We start from the raw sequence: 27,382 nt of genomic DNA on the forward strand, positions 1-27,382 counted from the left end.
CCAAAATTCAATAAACACCGTTACTGAATAATGAACCGGAAAATAGCAGTTCAAAGGAAATTAAGTATACTATACATTGGACACGAACAAAACCAATTACTTCGAACGACACAATCGAACGAAATAACACATCCACTCGAAGCCAAATATCTGAAATTTTCAAGTATTAATTAGATTCGATACTATGAACAGGTATGCGAAATTTTAATTTGATTCTGGGTAAGCATGTTAATAGGATTTTTTTCTCGATCTCAAAAGCAGCTGTACCATGGAATTTATTTTCAATTTATGACGGAGCAATTTTCAATATCCTATAAAATTTAGTGCATCACCTTCTATTGAATTGCAAATGCATTATAAGACACTCTCTACCGGCGAACGTGACGTGTAGGGCAGAGTACTGAAAAATATCGATCAACAACAACTGATTACATGTGCAGCTTCACCTAGAAAAGTTTTTCGTTTTTAATAGGTTGCATCAATACAAGCACGTTTCCGCAAAGGAAAAACGTAGATCTAAAAGATTAATTAAATAATCATCAAATGCAGAAGTCGCTTATTTATTTACAAAAAAAGCTAGTAACAGGGTTATCTTTCCTTTAGAAAGTTTCGAAATTTGAATAATCAGGGAATATTCGAAGACGTTGAATGTTCAAAGATTCTCATTGGAGAAAAGCTTCTTTGTTTTCTCAGTTGAAAGACAGGCCAATTATAGTTTTGCATTGAACGCATTTCCGAAAAGTCACAGAACTAAAAATATTAGACCAGTTTGAAGCCAAGTCAATGTTAAAATTACTGATATTTAACATTCTGTATTTGGTATTCTATATATACACACAGATTAGTGAAACGGCAGGAAAAGAAGAAATAACAAAACAGAAGCAAAGATCTGGACAAGCTTTGCCTTCAATGCTACTGTATCATTTTGTTCGGCTCATATAAATTCAATTAAAGTTTAGTTGTCGGGGACACACGTGTGTCTTTTGCGTTTTAATCTAAGGCGTTTTTGAGAGCAAAAGATTCACGTTGAAGATGAAAACACATTACTGCAGTTAATTTTTTCAGATGAAAACTTAGTTTATTTTCAAGCTCATTCCCCGTAAAATATTCTGTAGTCCAATAGAGGAATAATCAATAAGCTTACGATATTAATAACTAAGACTAATTATTTTGCTGAAAATATTTGTCTTGAAATAAATCAATTTATTAAAAAATCAGTAAGTATCATATTATAATCAATCAGTAAATCAGAAAGGTCAGTTTTAATCAATATTTTCTCATTTTGTTTCGTATAAATATCTTACCGCTGAGGCTTTACTTGACTTGTAAATAAACTACATTACTGATCAATTATTCTACAAAACAATGCATCTATATGGTATATGGTCTCTTCCAAATTTTCGCATGTCTCCTTCATGTTCTGTTTCCCAGTGATGGCGTAAAAACTATCATTTACTACACAGTTTGAAGACTGTCTTAAAATAGTTTGCCCAACTAAATATTCTCAGCTGGTTAATGTTACCAAATTGTAAAAGATATTTAAATGTTGAAAATTTCAAAAAATCTCTTGCTTGATCCTTAGCGATCCTTTAGCAATGGTCAGCAAATAATATTTTTATAATAGCAGGTTTACAAAACTTGATGGAGATAAATGAAGAAGAAAATTCGTTGCCGTTTCGACTACGGGGTTGTATGATAATCGAACTTTTATAGGCAACTTTTTGTTGCGTAGCAAATCACCATTTTACAATAACGGAATCGTAAATCCTCAAAAATGCCATTAGTGGGCACCGAAAAATCCGCACTGGATTCGGAAAACTGAATTCTAAATATCGAAGTAATTTTGCCTTACAATTCTGCTGCTTGCCGATTTTGAAACATTTTTTCCATTATTCCGTGACCGATGGAATTTCAATCGTCGATTCCTGATTTGTATTCAGTTTTTTTCTGCTCCGATTTTTCGTTTAAAAGTTATTCGTTCTCAAACTTTTGGAAAAAGGTAGTGGAGCAAAATATGTGTATTATTATATCCATCTCGCACATGTGGTTCGTCGTCGTTTTGAGGGTCTAGGAATAATGAGAATAGCGCTGATTGCTTGAAAATATGTTGAGAAACAAAAACACAATCTCAGAAGTACAACTAGCGTTGGGACGGAAAAAATTTACAATTTATTTGTTCGATTTAAAAAAATACCAATCAAAACCGTATAGCAGCGAAATAATTTCAAAATTTAGCAAGGAAGAGCGAAGCAGCCGAATTGTTCATTTTGAGAGGAGAATATATTAATTATCCAATTATTTAATTTTGGAAAGCTTCTAATTTTTACAACTTTGCAGATAATTACAATTTAAATTTAATTAATTAGTGACACAGTCTCCAAATTTACAAGAAAAAAGCAAATAAAATAGAACCTAGCTAAGTAATACTATGTATTTTCCTGAGTAGTCGCAACTCAAGCAAACTAACCAGATTTAATCAATTTTCTCTATACGTAGGACGGAAAGAAAATCTTGAAGGCAGATGTAACACCCGACTAAATCAGATGTTACATTCTGATAATTCAATTTATTTCCACAGTTCCACATACATATACCGTACATATACCTCTAATTTTCGCATGCAAGCGAATCTGCGGTTGCGACCGGATTTAGAATTTCTAATACAGTAATTTTCAATATCCTATTATCCTTGAAACGTGTTTCCGAAGTAGAACAATGGTTCGCCCCCGAAGCGTATAGAATCTCTATTTAGATTATTAGTCAAAGCGTCGATGCATTGACGTACCTACGCAAAATTAACTTCATAGTTTAAAACATAATATTGATTGATGTTTTAAATACAGTCAAATCTATTGAGGCTAATTGTACTGGATGAAATAAAAGCATAGCTTTAGTTGACCGCGAAATTATTGAGATCTCGTTGATATGCGTACGTAAAATATAACTAGAATTTGATTGGGAAATTAGCGACTGCATTTGATGCCCAATATAAATACTTTCGTAACAAATTAATACTATCGGCAATCGATATTTTCTTAATAGCAATATTGAGATATTGTGATTCTAAGGCAAATTTGAATAAAAACTGAACATTTTCTAGCTAACCTTTATCAGAGTGTAGAAAATTACACATAGCCATTTCTTCGGCATTCGGTTATTTTAAAGACAGAATTCAATGTTTTAAGTTCAAATGTGACTTTCTACATTGCGTTCAAAACCGTGATTTCGTTCATGGGCGAATGATCAAGAACTGCAGTTTTGTACCAATTATCGATCGTCAAATGTTGGTTGACGCTTTCTAACCAAATAACAAGACAAATCAGGTTGTTTTCTGCAATATGTCTGAAGTTAAAATATATAAAACTTTACACATCACATAGTGTAAATATTTACAGTTTGTATTTCGACGGTTTGGTTAATAATGACACAACGAATCAACAGTGACCCCTAAATGGATGTGGTGGCCCCTAATCTGGAAGCTTCGCCCAAATCGAACGAAAACTTAGAGTTTTTTTGGAACTAGTTCTAGAACTAGATCATCAGAACTTTTGTGATTCCAGTTCAGTACGTTACTTTGTGCCACGTGGTTTATCGATATTTTCCAGTCAAATTTTTGTTCATCGATTTTTCGTATCATTCAAATGCATTGGTGGGACTTTGTTAAGCAGCACAACTCAGTCTGTTTATCGATTTTTTTTCGAAAACCCTGATTGACGCTCGGAGAATAGTCAGACTTATCAACCTGCTGAAGCTCATCAAGGAAATCTTGAGAGAGTCTTTCAATCTCATTTTGTTTATGCGACTTTGTTCATGAAAAGAAACGTAATTTGAACGAAATAATACGCTTGACTATAGGAGAAGCTATATAAAATATACTTTTACATAATGGCACGTGCCGTTAAAGTTTATTTCAACAAAAATTTCCTTAAGTTAGATGGACGCTACTACCTCAATTCAGTAGTATTTTTGAATAGCTCAAGTCTAGATGATAGCGAATGTTGTTAAAGTGATTAAATTAAATTAATTAAATAAAATATTAATATATGTGATACAAATTTAATCAATTGATAATACAGGGTACCCGTAAGCTCATGATCAAAAGGTTACTGCGGTTTTCTTTGGACCAAAAGAAGACGATCTGACCTAACTTTTGTTAACAAAAAATGTCTGGCTCCTCTGCTATTGATGGACAAAATTCTTTAAAAAAATTATCTTTTTCGAAATATCGGGAGAATGGTACGATGTATTTTAGTGAAACTCGCTGTACTTGTTCTTATGTAAGACTCATATTTTGATGAAACAATCGAGTTCAGCCGTTTCGGACAAGTGGTGAATTCTTGAGTGGTGTGGTACAAAAACTACCAGAACTTTTTATTTGGTGGATGAAATCAACTAATTTCTTTTAGATTGATGCACTAATGATTTGTTCACAATTTTGTGCTCTTTGTAAAATCTTGTAGCATTCATAGTTTTTGCGTACAAAATATTTCTGTTTCCTTGCCACTTCACAATGTTAGACATTAACTGCAAATATCGTGATACGAGGCATAAAATGTCACTCAATCTCACAAATTCATTTTGAATTACCTTTTCTAATGAAGAAGTGACTGACATGGTCAACGTATTAGGGTTTTGCGAAGACAACTTGCGTGAAAGCCTACGCGTTTACGCGGCGCATATTTGCAGTAAATGTCTAGCATTGCTAAGTGACTAGAAAACAGACATATTTTGTACGCAAAAACTACGAATGCTACAAGATTTTACAAAGAGCACAAAATTGTGAATACATGATTAGTGCATCAACCTAAAAAAAATGAGTTGATTTCAGCCTCCAACGAAAAAGTTCTGATCGTTTGTGTACTACGACACTCAAGAATTCACCACTTGGCCAAAACGGCTGAACTCGATTGTTTCATCAAAATATGAAAGAACAAATTCACAGCGAGTTTCACTAAAATACATCGTACCATTCTCCCGATATTTCGAAAAAGATAATTGTTTTAAAGAATTTTGTCCATCAATAGCAGAGGAGCCAGACATTTTTTGTTAACAAAAGTTAGGTCAGATCGTCTTCTTTTGGTCCAGAAAATACCGCAGTACCCTTTTGATCATGAGCTTACGGGTACCCTGTATATTTTCTATAAATGTTGCCGCGACTTTCTGTTTAAAAACATTTTAATTTCCAGATAGAGCTTAAATTCAGTTTGTGAAAATATTGCTTTTCGATTACCGCAAAGTTTCCAAATTTGTCTGCTTTTACTAACTATGCAGAGTTTCGGAAGTTGGGCTGCTAATTTTACGTGTGATCTGGCGTATTTAGTTAAACCAAGTTTTGAAGCAAATGTGTGAAAGAAGGAAATGTATAACAATCATATTTGGAATTTATCTTCGAAGAGTAATTAATCACACTTGCTCGTTTCTAATTAGTAATTTGGAATTTAGAGGTCAAATTTGCCCTGAGAGCATACATTTCAGACAAATCGTTTCTGCTATAGTTTGAACCAGTAATCCGAGGTTATGGAGTTATCTTCTATCTATCTAACCATAATAGATTCCCCGTCTTCTAAACATATTTATTTCTGATAGCTTCATTACCTTCAATCACATTAAACTCTCAAAATATTACATTTTTTCGAAAACGTAATATTTAAAATTCCAAAACTTCGACATAAAGCCCCATTCAGGATTATTGCAGGTTAGGGAGATACCTTGTTGCCTTAAATGCATCGATTTTAATCTGCAAGTCTTTCCAACAAACCATTTGAGTTACTACTTCCAGACTTTACTGAATACCTATGGGCATCAAGTGTAAATATTTAAGTGTCATCAGGGTTCATAAATTTAGAAATTTAGTCTGCTACCTAAAGTTCGACTTTTCAGTTGATGGATAACAGATCTAAAAACATTTTATGCGAAAACGAATTACCTTTAAGAACATTCGGAAAACTGCAAATACCTAAATCTGGTTAAGTAAGCGAGCTATCCAAATGCACGTTGATGCAGATAAATAAATAATTAAAACGCTACTGGAATTTCTGTACTGAATTGAGTACACTTCTTCACATAAGTGCCGAGCACAACTTGCCACAATCTTGCGGCGAGCTAACAGTAATAATTCGGAGCGAAGTAGTAGAGCACATAGGGAAATGTAAGGGTTGGTAGTTGTAGAATCCCTGGAATTTTCCTGAATGATCCTTCGTCAGGTTGTCTGTAATTATCCCTTAGTTCAAATACGGGGATTTTAATAGTGTCCTGCATCATTAATGATATTAGTTTCCAACTTCCATTAGATTTTTGTTCTGTCTCAAAGAGATCTTCTAGAACTGATTTAAGCTCATAATTATGAAATTATTATTTCAGAAGAAACTATAATTTCGTATAACTGCAAGATAATTTATAAATTTCATTTCATAACACATACTCATATGATTTGAATAAAAAAATTCGTATTGTGATCCTTTTATTGGAAACTGAGATTCTCTTCAAACCCCTTTTGGATATACGGAACAGAAAAACTGGTTGTGAGAGACATTTTAAACTAAGTCGAATGGAACTTTTTTAGATATTTCAAACCGGAACTGCAAAATAAATATTGAAGGTAAATGGAAGATCCCGAGATTTTGTACCCAGCTTTAGCGAATGTAGGTCAAATATCAAATAAAAACCCAACTCTCATAACTTTTTTATGTACTTAATACTCAGAAGGATAGTGCCGCATTATTAATCAGCTATTAAATGATTAGACTATATTACATTTTTTTGACATCGATTTTCTAAATCTCTAGGCTGAATTTAAGGCAATAAGTTACGCAAGTACAATTATCATGAGATTTAGATATATGTGCGCGTCCATGATTTATCGGTTTTAAGAAGCTGACAGGTAATTTTCTGAAATTAAGCTTTAATATGTTCAAAGTTATTAATCAAATAGGCAAATCCTTGTTCAGTCAGATTGTTCTGATGATCAGTTTATCGGAAATTAAATAGAAGAATACCGTAAGCAAATGCACTATGTAACACGAAACAAAAAATGTTCACACATATTATGTCGTACCAATACTGGAATTAAATTGGTTTTATCGGTGTGAAATAGTTAAAATAGTATTTAGAAGAATCGATTATTCTGCAGTCACTTTACTTATTTTCCTCCTATTTTTTCTTCCAAGGAACTGCTATTAATTTCTCAGCATAAAATTTAATTTCCAGTTTCTATCAAGCTAACAGTATTCTTCAAAAATTTGCTACAATAAAAAATAGGCTTTGTGTGGCCCATTTGAATAGTTGTTTAGAGGCAATAAATGATTGATTAAGTATAAGTACCATTGCATGTTTATTAGTTTAATTATTACTTAGAAAAATATGAATGAGAACTTTTCATAACTCGAAAATATTTGCAGTTCTAATAAACGTGTCAACTATCAGTACAGATGAGTAATTTTGTTCTACAAAATTAATTTCGAAACGTGATGTTATTCCAATGTGGCAGCGCGAGTGAGACACGAACAAAAACTCTTAACGATAAATGCAGACAGTGGAAATAAATTACCTCAAAAGAAGCAAGAGAATCACCAAAAATTACTATAAAAAAATGAGTGAAAAATATTAAGGGAGGAAGTGATAATGGTACACATACTGGAAACAATTCCAATACAAAAACTAAGATGGTTTGATCAACTAGGCAACGGAATTCTCAGTAGAAGAACTCGGATAGTGAGTTGTCACGCAAAGTGAGTAGGAAAGAAGAAAATCGAAATAACAGAAATGGAATACAAAGGGATTAGAACGACGTGAAAACAGGAGAGCTTCAGATCATAATCGCCTACATGAAATAATATAACCCGCGGCTGAAAAGATCTATTTAACCTGAATGAATTATAACTAGAAAGCATTTAGAGGTTTCAGCAATTTACGAAATAGTTTTAGCTTTGTTTATTTCCTTTCCATATTTAATCAATCAGCATTAACTAACTAATCAAGACACTTCCGCCCAGTTGCTTTTAAAGAATTCAACTGTCGATTACCTACAGGTCAATCTTTTTCAACTTTAATATTTATAAAGACAAGATATTCGTCGGTACCATCCTAACAAGAATGCCCAAAATGAGTAAGCAGTGTAAAATTGGAGACGTTCAAATAGGATTAAGATTTTTTGATGGTTTATTGAAAAATAAGTTTGTTACGGTGTTTGCTATGGTCAAAGTTATCGTACTTTCTGATTTATGCGATTATTGTTTAATTAACGTCGAATTTTGTTTGGTAATTAAACAGATGACTTACGAACAACTCAGCTTGACGGATTACTGGAGTACATTCTTTAATATCAAAATCGCTACCCATCCAATTGAGTACATTCATGCCGAAATGGTAACGATTTCCGCTAAACCGCAGTTAAGCTTGTAATGGGATATTGATCAGAATATGCTTTTATTTCTTAAGAAGACATTTCTATAAACCTTTAACGTTTAAAAAATATAAAAATCTCATAAGAATGAAGGACTGTTAGTCCCTATGCGTCCAAACGTAAATACAGGACAGTAAGATTTTTGAGCTGTTCAACATTTTCCCTTATGTGAGCAAAGCAGCCTTACATAGAGGTGTAGAAACAAAATGTTATGCTGTCAAGTATGTGAGTGAAACGTGCTCGTATTAGAGAAGGTGGAAAAGTTAGACTGCAACTTTGCAAGATAGACTGAAGTTGTTCTATAATTGCTAAACGCGTGATCGGCAAGATATCAGACAAAACTTACACGTGCTTTTTACTTTGAGAAACCGTTTGATAATAGAGATAAAGAATGACAAATGCACCTGCATTCGGCATTGTTTTTCGGGAACTAAATCAATTACAAGCGATGGTGATATATGGTGTGTTGGATTTTCGATTGAATTTTAGTTTAGATACAAAGTGTAAAAGGCGCAGTATTTACCCCTGCAAGCAGAAACTGCCCAGGCGAAGCATTCCGCAGAACGCTTTAATGTCAAATGGGCACACATTGATAAACATAATAAAGGGAAGTAATTCCAATGGCAAATCTCGAAGTAGGCAAAGAAAATATAAAATATTTTCGATGATCTATTGGGTAATATGTATCGTAAAGATCGCATGATGGAGTAACAATCTACGATCCTTCAAGGCATCTAGTTCAAACTATTCTTAATTGTTTTCTGTTTTGTAAATATTGAAAATAATCATACTGCCTTTCACGGCCTCTCTCGATTATGTTGGATGTTTTTATTATTATATAGTTTACATTCATTATCCGCCTAATGACTATATGATGAAATTTAAATCAACTTTTTAAACAACTATCTACACACATATACAAGTTATTTATTTCTATAAGCACGTTTTGTATCAAACTTTAGTTATAATGTGTTAACTCTTCAACGTTCTCCAGAGCAAATAGTTCAGTGAATTTATCCTTAAGTTTCAAGAGGCCGTAGTACCCTCATATACATCGATGTAGATCCGATTAACTCTAATATTAATCCGAAAATAATTATATTGAACTCTGTACTTGTTGCAATTGAACCATATTATTTAGTAAATTCACATCATTTCGGGAATATACGGTTCTATTGATTTGGACTTGCATTCAAAATTAATCGGATTTGTATGTTTAATTGGCATCGACATAATCTTAATGAAAGCATTTCTGTCCAACAAATAAATCATAGCAAGAGCTCAGAATCAAAAAAACAAAAAAAATGTTAAAGGTATTTGTGGAAAATGTTAAGAACGAACAATTTAGGAAATTAAGAATTTAATCCGAAAAATCTTAGTTTTTTGGAAATTCTACATGAAAGGAAATAGTAGATAAGGTCAAACGTCTTTAATTTTCACACGAGCCCGACGCCGATGGGGCTTTCATTCAATCAGCAGTTTCGTTTGGTCTTAATTTCTTTCGGCGTTCAGCGTGTAAATACGTTTTCCGTTCCTTTATGCAACTTTGTGAGAAAATAGGGTTAGCATTCCTAATAAAACGGTTTCCAATATCCTGTTAGACTATTGAAACTGCTTTTTCTTCGTAGCGATCTTTACATTTTCATGGGAAGAATTTCGAGAAAATATTTTCACATATTCGTTCATGTCTTTATTACTGGACAAAGCTTTGAAATGCGAAAAAAGTATTTTTATGAACAAGGGGCAATTTACGTACAGTAATATTTATCTAATTAAGGTGTTTGGTTTAGTAGTTATTTCTCTAAACTAAAATCCAAATATGAATGCAATTGTGCTATATATGAATTAATTATTGATTGTTGATAAATATGCATTTACGTTGCAATATTATAATTTGAATAATTCATAATCATCGTTCTCAGCTAATTCGTACAATTCAGTTATTTCATATTCAAATTAGAGCAGTATGTTACACAAATGGTGCCGTTTATGATATTATGTTACAAATATTAACGTTTAGTTGGATAGAAGAAGATTTATTAATATTAATTTGGTGAGGCAGAATCTACATTTTAAATCGAAATTTTTCCTTGAGCATATACCGGATGAACCCGTTTCTAAAGCAGCACTTCCGGGAGGGATAAAGAATCGAAAGACAAAATGAGTTTGCTTTATAAACTATATCCGAGTATCGAGATGAGAATTAGTTTTTTAAGGTTGTGTCAAATTTAGTTGTATTGTCATCCTGTATATCAAAAAATAAAATAAAACGCACCTGGTTTTATTACTTATATTTCAATTTTTATATTTACTTTAACACATTTTAAAATTCGTTTTTTAACCATACCTAAAATCGTAATCAGAAAATCTGGGGTGATAATATTAAAGAAAAACCACATGCTAAATTTGAGTCTTTTGGAGGTTGGTTCACCGTTGGCTAATGTTGTTCGCGATTAAATTATAATTTATCCATTGCTTTGGCTTCTCTTGCGCATTGAAACATTTTTGAAAGACTTTTGCCAGTTTCAAATCCCTGCTGATATTAATTATCGCATATCGAGTAAAGGTTAATAAACTATTTCCTAATTAATTTATCTTTCAATGACCTTTCAACAAAACATTTTCAGTGTCTTCTTGGTGAAATTTTTGGAAATGGTTGAACTGTTATCTTCTCTTTAATATTGATGTAGGTTTCAACCCAGCATCATCAGGATAGCGCCATTTTGGAAATCCAACTACCAGACTATCTTCCATGCAGTATATAAAATTGATTTCAAGGCAAACTCATGGTGCAACTGTATCTTAGTAGCAGTAGTATTGTGGGGAAACCCGATGGGTCCGACGAGTAGGCCTTAAAGGCCCTTTTAGCAACTGGTTCTTACTTTTGTTAAGTTATGTTTCATAAGAAGAAATTGAAACTAAGAAATACATGTTCAAATATTTGAAACTATTGTGTTTCAGCTGAAGGAATAACAAAATGACTAATGAATGATTATTGTTGCAGGCACAAATGCAAGATTGGTCTACTCCATCGAAAAGAACGTCATCGAGGAAGAGACCGGGTCTCCTATCTTTGAAATCGAATCGGAAACGGGAGTGATTAAGACGGCCGTATGTTGTTTAGATCGTGAACGTACGCCCGATTATTCCATCCAGGTGGTTGCGATGGACGGTGGTGGTTTAAAAGGAACTGGGACTGCTAGTATTCGTGTTAAAGATATAAACGATATGCCTCCCGCGTTCACAAAAGATGAGTGGTTAACTGAAGTAGACGAAACTGATGGTAGCGCACTGCCGGAAATGCCTATTCTTACCGTAACTGTGCATGATGAAGACGAAACTAATAAGTTCCAATACAAGGTAGGATAATTGTTCGCTATTTTCCTAGTATATCCATTATTTCTTCCAATGTCCCAGTTTTGTGGAACTGCATACGTCAAAATGTAGCATCAAATTTTTTGTATACTCACTTAAGTTTCTACATATATGGAAACAAAAATGTTTATATTTCGGTAACATATTTTGCATGGAATTGACGAATCCAGGTAAATGGCGTTTTTTAATACCTAAAGTAAACTACCGCCATCAACCCTCTATCCTCTAGCCACCCCAAGTCTAAAATTTCAAACGGCAGCTCTTTACTTGCGATAGATCTTCTTAAAGCAACCAACTGATTCATTACAAAATTCAAAGTTATCACTTTTAATTTTTCACTATTTTTAAAGAAACACGAACACTGTGGAGAATACTTGGGACAAAACATTTGTGTACAGTTACAAGTCTTACATCTAACTCCTTTTTGGACTTGTATCCATTTTTACGTATTTTATTATTATACTGACTCAATTATCTGCAGGTACTTGAAAGCAGCGGCTACGGTGCAGACAAATTTACAATGGTACGGAACAACGACGGTACCGGCTCCTTAAAAATAGTCCAGCCCCTGGACTATGAAGACCTTCTTCAGAGCAACGGATTCCGATTCCGCATCCAGGTGAACGACAAGGGTGAAGACAACGACAACGACAAGTACCACGTGGCTTATTCATGGGTAGTTGTGAAATTACGGGATATCAATGATAATAAGCCAGTTTTTGAAAGACCCAATATCGAAGTCAGTGTGCCAGAAAACGCAGAAATTGGTAAAAGTTTAGATACTTTCAAAGCAACGGATCCCGACCAAGGTGGAAAAAGCAAGGTAAGTGCCTTGCCTTTTATAGCTAGAACAAGTGGTCTTGTCATTCCTAAACGATTGCGTGATAATAATTTTTTGACAAATAAATGAGTGGGACACAAGAATGATCTCTCTACAGTTTTGATTACACATAAAAAAGAAAAAGCCGAATGCCACTGCTGAATAAGAGATTGTGTTAAAGTAGACTCAGCGTCAAAGATATGTTCWCTCAARGAACTCTCACAGCGATGCTTGTTGTCAATGAAGTATTTTTCTAGCTRCTTAATTTTCTTCACATATTTGACCGATTTTGCTTACATTACATTATAACCGTTATTGCGATTGAAGCAGAAGGTAAACATGAAATATTTAACAYTTRKATGGAGGTGATCAAAACTTCAATTTTTTTATTTGGGCTCAAAGTATTGAATTGTCACTTCTTTTTTATTTKTATTTATATTTTCACAGAAAGAAGTTTTAGTTGGAAAGATGTAACAAAAGCAAGTRATACAAACGTACTACACTTTTCAATTTGCCATTTCCAAAAATGCTTTTAGAATAACTAATTTTTAATTAAACTCGTCCATTTTTTTCAATTATTTATGATATTGACGAGCTTTTCTAGCAATGGAGGTAATAAAAGTGGCTTGGGACTTAATACAGTAAGGGTATACTGGCCACGATCTTTTTTTGTTTTTTCACAGTTTTCAACACAGAGGAAGATCTCATGGAAATATTATATTTGCTCACCAACTACATTTTTTACATAATCCTAGTCTTCTAATGGAATACGCTTAATACATTGAGCAAGGGAAAAAAAGAATATGATCATCTTGGCTATCTTTTGGCAGTATTTAAGAACTCCATGTAATCCATCCACTCTAATGCAAGGTTGCATTAAAATTGTTTTTTTGTAACTTCTATTTGTGCAATGGACATGATAATACCGGGTGTCAATTTAAAAACTTCCTAACTTAATACCTTTGTTGCAGTGAAAAGTATGAAAAATCGGAAAGACCGTCACTTTATTTATAAGGTGGACACTTTAAATTCATACTTTTCGCCTCCTTGTTTCAACCCCTTAGGAGGGGTAGATGTCACCCTGAGAATCCTAATTGGGAAAGGGGGTCAAGTGGCACATCGTTTCAAAGGGCGTTCAATTATCTTTACATTAATTACTACTTTGTTGCTTTTTGTACAGATGTTTTCCAATAACCGGGTTTCAAAGTTACATAAACAATTAAACTTGCCTGCAACAAGATTTTGGTTTTCAAATTACTGTTTAAACAAAAATTATGTCATTGGGTTTCCTTATGCTACAAATGATTAAAATATGCGGTTACACCGTTAAAATCGTTGAATGACAGGAAGAAAATCTAGTTTAAACAATTAATTTCAGAAGATTTATTGATTATTTTACTTCGAGAAAAATAGCTTTTTATTTACGGAAGAGAAATTGCTGCAATCAACCCCACGGATCTACTTGCACATTATCTTATAAGTTGTTCAAAATGTTGTCGATTTTCCTGTAAAGAGAGTGACAGGAAGAACACCGGATTGAGGCTTCTTTTTTTGGGGACATCTTAATTCCATTGCTTATGAAACACAACCTGCAGATATTGATGATCTTAAAAGTCAAATTGCATCAGAATGCCGGTCAATTCCCGGTGAGGTTTTCCGGAATGTCAGGGAGCAGTCCGAAAACAGACTTTATTATTGCTTAGAGGAAAATTTACAACATTTTGAATGACTTATAAGATAATGCGTACGTAGATCCCATGAGTTTTATTGTTGAAATTTATCTTCCGTAAATGAAAAGTCATTTTTCTCGAAGTAAAATAATCAATAAATCGGTGTTAATGTGTACTAACGGTGTAGAAGATTCGGTATCTTCTAATCATCTGTACCACAAGGAGGACTAATGACATATTTTTTTCTACAACTTCGAACCGCGATTATTCGGAAACCTCTGGACAAAAACAACAAAGTAGTAAGTGATGTAAAGAGAATTAGACGCCCTTTAAAACAGTGTGCCACTTGACCGCCCTTCCCCTTTAAGTGTCCCCCTAACAAATTCACGGTTCTTTCCGATTTTTCATATTTTTAACTGCCAGAAAGATATTAAGGGTGGGACCTTTTCAAATTGACACCCGTTATATTTAATTTCCAATAAATATTCATAAAAAAACTCAGTTGTTGCGTAATATCATGTAATAAAAATGACAATTCATCCGCAAAAAGTGTGCTTAGTATGTCGGTGTTTTCTCATTCGCATTTATTATTTCTTCATCAAATCCCCCTGTGGACAGCAGTTTTGCATGCTTCTATCCTTCATTTTTACACGCAGTTTCTCATGGCGATGTTTGCATTTTCAGCAATTTTATATTTTTCTGTTTTCGATTCGACTGCACTGCCGTTCTTCCAATTTTCATTCCTTTAAACTTAGTAAATTTGTGGTTGCTGCCATCTCCTTCTCATACTCGAATTCCTCGAAATGAAAATTGGAATTTATTTTTCACGTCTATATGAAAAAGCGCAAGTGTAAAAAGCAAATGGTGCCCGCACGCGATTTTTTTGAATAATTGATGAAACCTTGTTGGAAATGTTTTGGGGCTTATCGTATACAATATTGGTTACATTTATTTCAGGTATCATATTCAATTGATAGAAGCTCAGACAGGAAAAGACAATTTTCGATAAATCAATCCGGTACCGTCAGTATCCAAAGATCTCTGGATCGTGAAGATACACCAAGGCATCAAGTGAAAATTTTAGCTATTGACGATGGCATTCCTCCAAAAACTGCCACAGCTACTTTAACAGTGATTGTTCAAGATATCAACGACAATGCACCCACATTCCTTAAGGATTATAGGCCTGTTATTCCTGAACATGTGGCTCCCAAAAAGGTAAAATTTCAAAACAAAAACAAATTGACATTATTGCAATTTCGCAATTAATTAGCCCAAACCTCACTGGGATCCTACCTTCTTCGATTCCTAATATAAATATTTTTAAACAGCGAATGAATTGTCGAAAATATTCAATTGCTCGTCTTTCGTTTGGTTTCTACTGGAGATTTGACCATCCGAATCCTGCCCGAATTATTTAATGGCATAATTGCATTCATTGCAGGTGGTTGAAATTCTAGCAACAGATGATGATGATCGATCGAAAAGTAACGGACCGCCATTCCAATTCCGATTGGATCCAAGTGCCAGCGATAGAGTTCGGGCCAGTTTCAGAGTTGAGCAAGATCAAAGTATGTGGCTCTCAGTGGCTCTCAAGAGTAAACAGCTGAAAATATATATTATTTCAGAGGGTGCTAACGGTGATGGCATGGCCATTGTCACGTCCTTAAAGTCTTTCGACCGAGAGCAGGAAAAGGAATACCACATTCCGATTGTAATCAAAGATCACGGTAATCCTGCTATGACAGGCACCAGCACACTTACCGTTATTATCGGCGATAATAACGATAATAAAATGCAACCTGGGTCGAAGAATATATTCGTGTACAACTATCAAGGTAGTCATTTAGGCGAAAATGCCAATTTTTTCATAACTCCGTTAATGAAAATATTCGCGATATAATTTGGCTAAATATGGGGCTTTTCAATTTAATGGAAACTTTGCAAATAATATAAATTCGTTGTGAAATCAATCACTTTCAAAACAATAAGCTATAACGTAAAACCTTGCTTTTGCAGGTCAAGCTCCGGAAACAGAAATAGGTCGAGTGTACGTCTACGATTTGGATGACTGGGACTTGCCTGATAAGAAATTCCATTGGGAGACAAGCAACGTGGCACATCCGAGGTTCAAACTCAACGAAGATACAGGGATGATATCTATGTTACAGGGCACTCGAGACGGAGTTTATTATTTGAAATTTAAGGTAGTATAAAACGTCTATAAATATTCATCGCAGTAAAACAATCGCAGCAAACATCATCGCAGTAAAATTTAAAGAGGGAGTTTCCTATTATTGTTTGTATGCATAAAAGCATACATAACTTCTCATGCTTTTTTTGCTTAATATTTTCCTGTGACACACCATACACCAGAAAAAATATCAAGCAATACTAATTTTTTTTTTAAGAAAAGCTAGTCAAAGGAAGTTTTAATAAAATTATATCTATAAAAAAATCAGATAAAAACTAAAAAGTCTAACGTCTTCAAAATTGAAAACGCCCCGAGCTGTATTTGAGTGTCTGACATGTAAGTCCATATGAAAGCTGAAAGAAATCCCATGTTACTTGGATACCGTTTTGTTCTAGACTCGAATAAACTTTAGATATCTTCTGGTGTCTTGTAGTCAATGACTACATTTCCAACTGAACAGAATATCAAATAACCGAATATATAGTTGATATTATAACATTCCATCAACCGAAAGTAAAGTGGCAAATAACAACAAATATGTTACTTCTTTTGCAGGTTTATGATCGAAAACACACTCAGAACGATGTTCCGGCAAACGTTACGGTGACCGTAAAAGAAATACCTCATGAAGCAGTTATCAATTCAGGATCAGTGCGAATTGCCGGTATAACTGACGAGCAGTTTATTCGAGTTTGGGATTTCAAATTGAAAGTAAGTTTTGTCAATTCCACCGAATGCATTAGCGACAACCCGAATTTCTTTAAAGGATCTACCGAAATCGATGGCGGAGAAATTTAAGGACAAAATAGCAGATCTTCTAAGCATCAACCGAGAAAATGTGGACGTGTTTAGTGTACAACTGCGTCGAAAGCATCCTCCAGTAACAGATGTTCGATTTTCTGCTCATGGAGGTTCCCCGTACTACAAACCTGTCAGGTTGAACGGCATGGTTCTGATGCACCGAGAAGAAATCGAGAGAGCTGTTGGCATTAATATCACTATGGTGAGTACCTTTTAACATATGACTATACTCGTATAATATAGAATATACATTTTTGCGTAAGTAATCGATGTCTAAAAATAGCATCACTTCTGAAACGTTGTCGTTTTAAATGTGAAGGCGACATTATATTTTTGTTTGCTAACCGCAAGTCCGCTTCCAGCGTGATAATAAAGATCCATGTAACATTAAAAGCACGCGTAACGGCATACAAGAAGTACGATCGTTAAAACGCCTGGAAAGTTCTTTCAATTTAACTTTGTCGGGACCTAGATGTTATGAGTTGGGCCAAAGAAAACGTCTTTCGGCCATGAAGTGTAGAACTTTTTCATCCGCGTTCATCTGCTTCCGGCTGCAAATTAATGGTCGTAACAAATGATGTCGTTATGACAAATTCTGCAGTCGTTACATTCGACGTGGCACACGTTATGAACAGATTTTTAGCAAAGTTTTTAGCGCGTCTTTTATATCGAATATTATACTATTTTTCATATGAGGATATGAGGTATTAATTTCAATTAGCTCAAAACTCGTTTTAAAAGACAAAAAAGTAATTTTCATAAATAGTTTCTCATTTACTTTGGATCAAATTAAAATCTGTAATAAATTTTGATGTGTTGCCTTCAGTATAGTAGACCTAGTATTTTGTCTCATTTAGGCAGCCAATTTGCTTCTGAGTAGGTCCCTTAAGTAAACGAAGGAATAACAATTTTTTCATCTTATTCTTGCCACATAAAGTTTTAGATTGTAAGCTTAACGAAGCGCTAATCATCAATATCTGTTCATAGAATTCTCCGAAATTAATTGTTTTGGTAAAAAAATTTCCGGTAGAATTTTCTACTGTTTTCTTATCACAGACATCACTTCAATTAAAATAATAAAATGTATTTTGATTCATTTTCCTGGCTGCGTGTAATTGTTCCCATACTATTTTCTTTCCTGGGCTCCAGGCACAGTGTGAAACAATTTTTTTTGTATATCGTTTGCTTCGTTACGTTTCGGCAAGACAACAGTGCCATCATCAAATTTTAAAATTCGTTCAAACTCATAATTGATATATAAATGAACACAACTTCTTCAAGAAGAAAAACAAATTGAAGGTTTCAAGACACCCAAGACCTAAAAGAATCTAATGTTTACCAATTATGAGTGTAAATGAATTTTAAAATCTAATGATGGCGCTGTTGTCTCGCCGACACGTAACGAAATAAACGATATACAAAAACATTTTTTGTTTCACAGTGTGACTGGAGCTCAGGAAAGAAAATAGTATGTTAACAATAAAATTTATATGAAGTGCTAGAGTGTTACACTTTGATAAAAATAAAAGTAAATGGTAATTCATTCTCATGGTGCAGTTTTATTTTTGACTTGTGGATATATCGTAGATCGCGTCAGCTCTTCGACTCCTTGGAACCTTCCATACTTCCACCTTGGAAGTTTAATTCACTTTTACATCCAATACTATTAGTGCCCCTAGTTGAAAGTGTGACCCGTCTTAATCTTGTTTTTCATGAAGGCGGTTAGAACTACTTTCATTGGATAACTTTCTGATATCTCTCATTCTATAGGGTATCTGAAGAAATGCTGCTCAAAATCCTACTATAAATTCCTGAAGGCAGAACATGACGAAAATTCTCAAACCGTATTTAAATTATCACAATTTGTATCGCCCAGACTTGGGTTTGCACATATATTTCACAAAACAACGGTTTTTTCAACTGTTTCTGAAGCATTTTTATGTATTTTAATTAATTCTGAGTGTCTCTAGTATCCACGGTATACTTAGCGTTCAGGCTCGAAAGTAATGAAAACGACTTGTGTACACAAATTCAAAATTCATGGGATATTTCACGGAACGACGAGGAACTGATGATTACTGTCCATTTAAACTTTTTCCGTTCAATTAATGCTTACTTCTAAAAGCGATATCAGAGACGACTTTGAAGCTTCGCGAACAATCCTAAATATTAGGGGATTTTTAGTTAGAATTGCATTTGCACATAGTTTATGAAGTATTGAACTGTTCAGGAAGCGCCAAACTTTCAATCTTAAATTTTGGAAATATCTCAAGAAGAGTTTCTACTATGAAATCCTTTTTTACATAAGAACTTTACTCAAACCCCAATCTGGTCAAAAGTCAGTGTTAACTGGGAGATAAAAATAAAGGCCCTTTTAAAGAAGGCCCTTTAAATGTCTTAAATGAGCATAAAAACCCTTCACGCGTTCTAATATGTAGAGCCATAAGAACCCGTATTATTATTTTGACACCGCTAAATAGATTAGTGACCCATTTGGAGAAAATAGGTTTGAATGTGGTTTAAAAACTGTAGTTCCTTCCGTTTTTATTAATTTATTAGGTGTGACTGTATATTTTACTACTGTGTAATGTAATTATTGAACATTGCAATAGTGTGTCTTGAGATTAAATCTACCAACGGTATATCTTGTAAAATGTGCAGTCAGTTCGTTTATTGTATAAATTTATGTCGACAAAAATATATCTCCAGACTTCGAACGCTGAACCGACACCAACCGAGAAAAATAAAAGTCGCTCAAACAATTTTCTTTGAAATCTCCATTTCTTATCGAAATTAAGCCAGTAATTTAAGAAAAAGATTTTATAAGTCTTTATACAATGTTGCCGGTATCCATTACTGAATATGTAAAGGGTAGTAGAGTAAATTTAAATCCTCATTCCACCCGAGATTCGTTGTTATTTTTATTTTCTCGTATAAAAGTTCCACGCATAAAAGACGCAATACAGCTCTTTAAATGCAAATCAATACCCAATTTATCAGATTTCTGCCTTCCAAAGTCGAGCGTAAATAAAAACTTCAATTTTACAAGTTTTCACAGAACCAATATATTAATTTTCTATTCCTAAAAGTTTCCTTTAATTCAAAAATTTAAAAGGTTTTCTGTGAGGGTTTCAAAGTTGTCCTATTGCAAAATTTAATATTTTCTAGAAAATCGGAAAAATTCTATTACTCTATTGCTATACAATATTTCAGTTTTATTAATTTATTTCAATGGTTTGAATGTATTGAGCAATCGAAAGTGATTTAAAAATAAACTTTAATTATGGTTAGTAAAATTATTTACCTTGAGGTGAGGTTTTTAAATGATATTGTCAAGTGCAAAGGGTTGGCGTTTTAATAATAAAGTACTGCCACTCTCGCTTCAAAATCTAAAGAGTCCTTTGATTCCCTTGTGTTTTGTTTCAAATTAAAATGCTTGCCTTATAGCGCAAAGAAAGAGTTATATTCTGCTATATGTGTACATATATTAGAAAGTACTAAACCCTAAAAGCCTGGCCATATCGTTGCATCACACGATTAAAAATGAGCAAGAAATGACAATGAGATATTTTTTAATTCAAATTTTGCTTTGAGTGTTTATTTTCGGTCTAGATTTGGACATAACAGTCAATTTTAGAAGAAAAAGTCAAAAAAATTGATAAAAAGCTGGCTTTCAGAACAGTTTTCACAACTTCTCTGCCTATGATGCACATACTACTTTGCATGGAGTTAAATGGATGATCTCAGGCCGTTAATGTTTGAATAATAGTCAATGAATAAGTGTCATGGCATTTGAATCGCTTAAGATCCTATTAAGCAATGTTTCAAGTAAATGTGGCTGAGTTTGGAGGCTATGAGCTAATGAGCGTTAGTTGAAACTGCACCTGAAACAAGAAGCTAAATTTGTTCATAAAAACCCATTGTATGTTACGGTTTTCAGAATTATTCTCGGATCTGAGCATGTTGGATATCCATTCTTGAAGTTGAAAACCCATTGCTACGATTTCACTCAATTTAAACGCAATGTTTTGTATGTGTGCTAATTTTTGTAGGTATACAATGACCCATTAATGTTTAACGCTTTATACACCCCAACGAATTCTACCAATTTGGCCACATTCATCTCAGGCTGATAATTACTGGAGCTCCGATATTCGAAAAACTGATAATAAACTCTATTGCAAAATTATTATTTAGTCAATCGCAATAATAGTAAATAGAGTTAATCCTTATTGATCGCCCAATATTTGAAATGTATTTAATTTAACAGTGCTTTTTAAATGTATTGCGATTTTTATAAATTATACTAAAGCAATATATTTTCCTATTAAAGTCCGACATTTATCACGGAGTTTAGTCATTTTTTCACGGTCATTATAAGAAGTGAAAAATGATTCACCCAAAAGTACCCAATTATATTTTTCATTCTTTACATGAGAAATTGGTTGTTTTAAATGTAAGCCTGTTAAATTGCCATGTTTCCTCCTCTTATTTTCCTGAGTCGTGCTCGCGAGTGTAGGAAGTTCGAATGAATAATTGTTTTAAAAAATTATGATAAAAGCAGCCCCAAATATTATTCCGGTATAACAGTGCCATTAAAATTTGCTTCGATATTGCAAGAAGTGTAATGAAATACTAACACGAAAATAATAGTAAATGTGAAAAGCATACTTTTAAATTAAATTATGGCATTTGGTGTTCAATAACGCTACATCATTTTTTGAAGTACATTTAATGATTTTTTCATAGAAGAAATTAAATTTTATTTTTAAGGACATTTTATATAGGAAAAAGGTAATTTTAATGAATACTGGTCCCTATAAATATAAGTCGCGACTTGCATGAAAATGTGTGATTATCATGTATGGCTAATTGTTTAACAGGGTTTAACGTTAAATATATCTACGGGAGTTTTCGCCAAGACGTCTTCCAGAATTTTTTTTAAACTTCAGATTAAACATATTGAGACGATCACGTTGGAAAACATTGCATCAGCATAGGTAGTTTAGTTGCGCAGCCTCTAAAGTTACCCGATCAAAAACATATAGATTAATTTTTGCTGGGAACCGTAAAGTGTCGTGGTTTTCGATCACCCGGGGGTAAATCAAGATCCGATTCCAATAATTCCGGTGTTTGAAATCAATTGAATACTACTACAAAATTTGTACAAAGAAATTTAAATGAAATGCATTAAGACTAGAGAAAAAACATTTTCGCATATAAAGTTTTTAAAGCATCACAAGTCCGACATGTGTTTGTCTCATCTCTAGACGAGATTGTTTACCTATCACCCTGTATATTATTCAGAAATTCATTTTTTTTTTAAATGTAGGTTTGATGGTTTCAGGAATACATCAAAATCGGCATAATCAAAACTTCAAAATTTGCAAACAACTGAATTGAATATTTCAAACAATATTTGAAAAGTTGTAATTGAATATATACGTTAACACTTTAGTTAAACATCTTCTGCAGTTTTTTAAAATATATATGTACCGTATAACAAAATAGAAGATATCGCTAAGTATCACAAATGAACCAATCTACTAAATATAAATAACCTTTACAAAAGTTGCCGTTCTACAGAATGTAAATTATCGCCAACCATTTTTAAAAGTCTAAAATTTTAATGGGTGTGAATTATAATGACAATTACAAAACAAAATTACTAAACTAATACTTAATGTAAATTAATTCATAAATGTATGTAGATTGATTTGAAGTAATTTCTGAATATAAATACAAATGACCCATTATCTGAAACAGTTGCAGTGCTTGCCTAACATTGAATAGAGTTTCACCGGAGGAATTAATTAGCCGGCTAATGAATGTAATATTCCTGCATTGTATCCTTTGTACCTGCAGAAACTGCAGATTTGATGTGATTTCCTAGTAACAATTTAATGCTCCCGGTATTTTATTATTCGTTAAGTTTTCTCCGAAACTGCACGTCATTAGTTAATTGGGCAAAGCAGTCGTTATGTTTGCAAAAAACCAATTTTCATAAATGTAACCCGATCCGACATCTATATTTTTTTCAGTATCTAAAGAGTAAGATTAACTAATTAGAAAGTTTCGTTCACAGTTCAAAATGCCACCTAAGTATAAAATTAGAATATATTTCGACATTAAAATAATTTTAAAAATTGAAGCAAAATTTCTTAAATGAGGTATTTAGTTGACAATGTTTTGTGAAAATTCTCAATCGTGGTTTTGCATAATTTAAATAGACACGAACAAAGTTTAATGGTCCGAAATACTGGAAAACATCAATTATGTACACTGATCATAAAGTAAGAAAAAATGCTTATTATAGATGAAATGAATAAGCAACATAATTAAATAACAAGAAAATCGTGAGATTAATTTTTAATTTCAACACTGGCCGTCAGTTACAAAACAGTTTGCTTGAGCTAAAAGGTGCCCGTTTTCTACAAGATCTCTCGATTCAATTAAAAGCTGCCGCCAGATCCAAGATTGGTCGTCAGACGTTAGATTGAAGCAGATTTGCTTCAGTTAAAAGCTGAGAGATAAAAATCGCTCGCTTCAGCTAAAAAATACCCATTTGCTGGAAGATCGTCTACAGCTAAACGCGAGTTATTTTCGGTATTGATCTTTTGGCGGTGATAGTAAAAAGACAAAATAATTCTCGCTATCTATTTATCAGTCAATTTTATGAGCTTCTTCTTGTCTATTAACCAAATTCTTAAAACTATCTTTTCTTGAGTAAGCTCCGAGTATAGTATGTACAATGGATTGAAAGTATTGCCATTAATCTTTACTGGAAATCAGGGAAATATTCGAAATCTTCCCAATCATAAAAACGACTAATCCACGTCCCTTTTAATATTACATACTTTTATTTTATCGTAATGGAACTGCAGGCATGCAAAACTGTTTCATTCGAATTTTATTCAAATATACATTCGAAACCGTTTTTAAAGCGGTTTTTTTGTGTTCCATGACGTTCTTTTCCAAAGCTCAAAAAATATAATCACGCAGATATATTTCGCAATTTTCCCAGGAAATTAAAACCAACTTTGAAACATTCAACAGACCACCAACTAGTATCAAATATATTTTTTTAATTAAAAAATTTGAACTACATCAATGCAATCCGAGCTTCAATCTGAATTCGAATATTTGATAATTTTGCAACATTTTTTTAAATATGAGTAGCAAAGTATACCGAATATAGGGGATATTGAGGTTGTTAGAGGGAGCTCTAATCATTTTTTTCTCAGATTAAGTACACAAGTATTTTAAAAAGTCTAGGCGTCATTCATAAAATAGTTCCCTGCATTTCTATTTGTCATTGATTTATAAACAATAAATTACTATTTTCAAATCGGTTAATTGCCTACATGGGGTATTAGTCATAAACATTTTTCTATTTAGAAGCCACATAATCTTGATTTATTTGAAAAATACACTGAAAAGTATAAAACGAAATAGTGTCAGTTTACCATGAAAGAAATAAATACCTAGTATAACAACAATTGCGATTTCYTTCGTTCCTGTTTAAAATTACGTCGGTTTGTCTAGTTTCGGTTGTTAAAATAGTTCTTGTTACCATTCTTGACAAACACTTTCCAAATGTCTCTGCAATTATCATAAAACCATATCTAATTACTGCCTGGAGGYGTGCATTATATGCAGCTTTTTGCGGTTGCCAATTTGTATGATTTAGATTACTCGAAGACAGTKTAAAGCAAAGGTGCATAAGTAACAAAAGTWGTATTGATAGTTAATTAATTTATTGACTGCAYTGTCTTTTAAAACCGGCATTATTTTCTGCACTTATTTCTATTTATTCTGGTACATTTATTGCTGATTTCCGTATTCTAAAGAGGAGCAGGCTGATTTTTGAAATCTAAAGTACTTAATTTAATCTGTTTTATCTGGGCTGCCAAACCAGTTACTGATATTTGATTTAACAATTAAAATTTTTGCTTCTGCTTTGACCATATCTGAGTCTGAATTTGACATTCCAAATATCGAATTCCGGTTGCGGATTTCCACTTAGTTAACTCGATGATATTAGTTGAACACGTGAAGATGTATAGTTAAAGGTACATAATGATATAATATCATGTCAGTAAATGGAATGAATTTGTTGAAAGCACATAATAATACACTCAAATATTTATCAGGTAAATCAATTAATTAAATGAAATTAAAATTTTTGATTGTGGAAAGCACGTATTGTTAATCAAAATGTACAATATAATATAGTCATAATTAAAAAGTCGTCTCATAGAGTTACTAGAACTAAATAAAGCTGGATTTTTATGATAATTTTTTAAAGCTGGCACAATCCAGAAACTTTACTCACTATTTTTGATATCGGTATTAAAATCCCCTGACAGCTCTCTTTTACTATAATTTAATAAATATTGACTAGGGATGATGAATCACCTCGAAAATTGTCGCAAAGTATTGGGTTTAGTTTTTTTCCTACAGCATTCTTTGACATGTTTGATAATAGTATGATGAATGGTCTGGATATATTCCTTCTAACGACGCAACTATGATAATGTACAGTTATCTCCTCCTTTATTCGCAAACAAATTGTCTCTTCTCCACGGGTTAGGAAACATTACGAAATGTATATTTCACCAAGATTTCTTGGATTGACTATTTTCCAACAACAAATGTCTATGTGGCCGGTTAATGCTTTCAACATGTGTTTTTTTGAATATTTATTTTCAAAAAACTTGGAAGTCTTACTTTTCCAAAGCTTTTATCATACGTTGAATTATTGACTGTGCGCAACTGTACTTTGAAAAAACAAGATATTGACTGAGAAAAGCTCAACTAAATTGGAAGCTATAATTGAAGTAAAATAAACTTAATCGTTTCGTTCACATTTATTTTAACCCTGTTTATTTGTTGATGCGAAAAAATTCTACTAATTGAAAAACAACAAAAACATAGGTTAAAAACAACCGAGTTATTATTTTTCCCTTTTTTGTTTTTTATCTAAGAGCGAAATGCAATTTACTCATTTACTTATTTTTTTCCAGGTGGGTATAGATGAGTGCTTATACGAAAACCAGATGTGCGAAGGATCTTGCACAAACACGTTGGATATAAGTGCCTTGCCGTACATGGTAAGTGTTGGATCTATTAATAATTCTTTTAAGTAATGGCCTGTCAACCGCAGACAGGTTACGAGACGCTTCATCTATATCTCAAGGATTCCTTGATAATAGTAACCGTTTAATATATTGAGCTTGTGACAGTTGTGATGTATTAGAGATTAGCTGAATAGAGATTTTGAATGACATTGGGGACAAATTAACCGGAAACTCGTTATTGGAAAATTGCTTCAAAATGATTAAAAGTTTTCAGTTAGAAGACTTCAATGTTGGTTCAAACTCAAATAACTTAATTATGACAACAAAAAGCAACTATTTACTTTTTATTGAAGTTTAAGGAAGCAACTCAAATTTTGTTAACCAGAATCATATTTGCGACATTTAAATGTGTGTGCATGTCCATTGCAAAACTTCCTATCATATGTCTCAAGATTCATTAATACTTGTTTAGTGTTTTTCTATTGCCTTCAAGGGAATTTTATGTAGGTTCTCGGGATAATTTTACAGTTTTCGAAATTATTTTATTGCTTTTTCTGCTGTTCACAAACATAATTTAATATTATTTTACTTGTATGGCATTAATTTCTGATACATTCAAAACGTTTTACATTTTTTGACAACACTAATATTGATGCTTAAACTATCTTCTGCATAGAAATAATGTTTCTGTAATAAATTTTATATTTATATGTAACCTTTTTGTGTGCTGTTTTGTTTTTCAGCTGAATATTTTTGTAGTCAATTATTAAGTCAGTTTGTCAGATATTTATTGTGAATCAGTTTGAAAGTTCTTTACGGATTATCCAACGGCTCAACAGCAGGCGAATAACAGGAAAGTCGATCTCGTTCTCTCGAAAAAATTATTAGATTTTTTTGTAATATGTTCCCATTAACTTGTTCGTCCGGGGGATTTGTTACTAAAGCACGAATTATGCTTTCAGGTGGGTTTATGCAGAGCCATTCAGTTAAGTATCCTTCAGTAAATAGTGGTTCAATTAACGCGTTTCCGAGAATACCAGC

The 27,382-nt window shown here is 33.0% G+C and overlaps 1 protein-coding gene across 6 annotated transcripts in view; it reads left to right on the forward strand.

The window, feature by feature from the left end:
- LOC109534593 (neural-cadherin) overlaps window positions 1-26,374 on the forward strand; it is a gene marked incomplete at its 3' end in the record, with an annotated part of 562,228 nt that extends 535,854 nt beyond the window's left edge. For all 6 annotated transcript variants that reach the window (XM_048664694.1, XM_048664697.1, XM_048664696.1 and 3 more), the window contains 9 exon segments: window positions 11,406-11,761; window positions 12,258-12,599; window positions 15,224-15,484; window positions 15,711-15,837; window positions 15,895-16,104; window positions 16,286-16,473; window positions 17,016-17,171; window positions 17,227-17,463; window positions 26,288-26,374. In XM_048664694.1, coding sequence (XP_048520651.1) covers window positions 11,406-11,761; window positions 12,258-12,599; window positions 15,224-15,484; window positions 15,711-15,837; window positions 15,895-16,104; window positions 16,286-16,473; window positions 17,016-17,171; window positions 17,227-17,463; window positions 26,288-26,374 — 1,964 coding nt within the window.
- Window positions 26,375-27,382: the final 1,008 nt, after the last annotated feature.

Source organism: Dendroctonus ponderosae, unplaced genomic scaffold (assembly GCF_020466585.1).
Source record: "Dendroctonus ponderosae isolate FM_Combo_2020 unplaced genomic scaffold, Dpon_F_20191213v2 Dpon_F_20191213_3, whole genome shotgun sequence".
NCBI classification, from domain to species: Eukaryota; Metazoa; Arthropoda; class Insecta; order Coleoptera; family Curculionidae; genus Dendroctonus; species Dendroctonus ponderosae.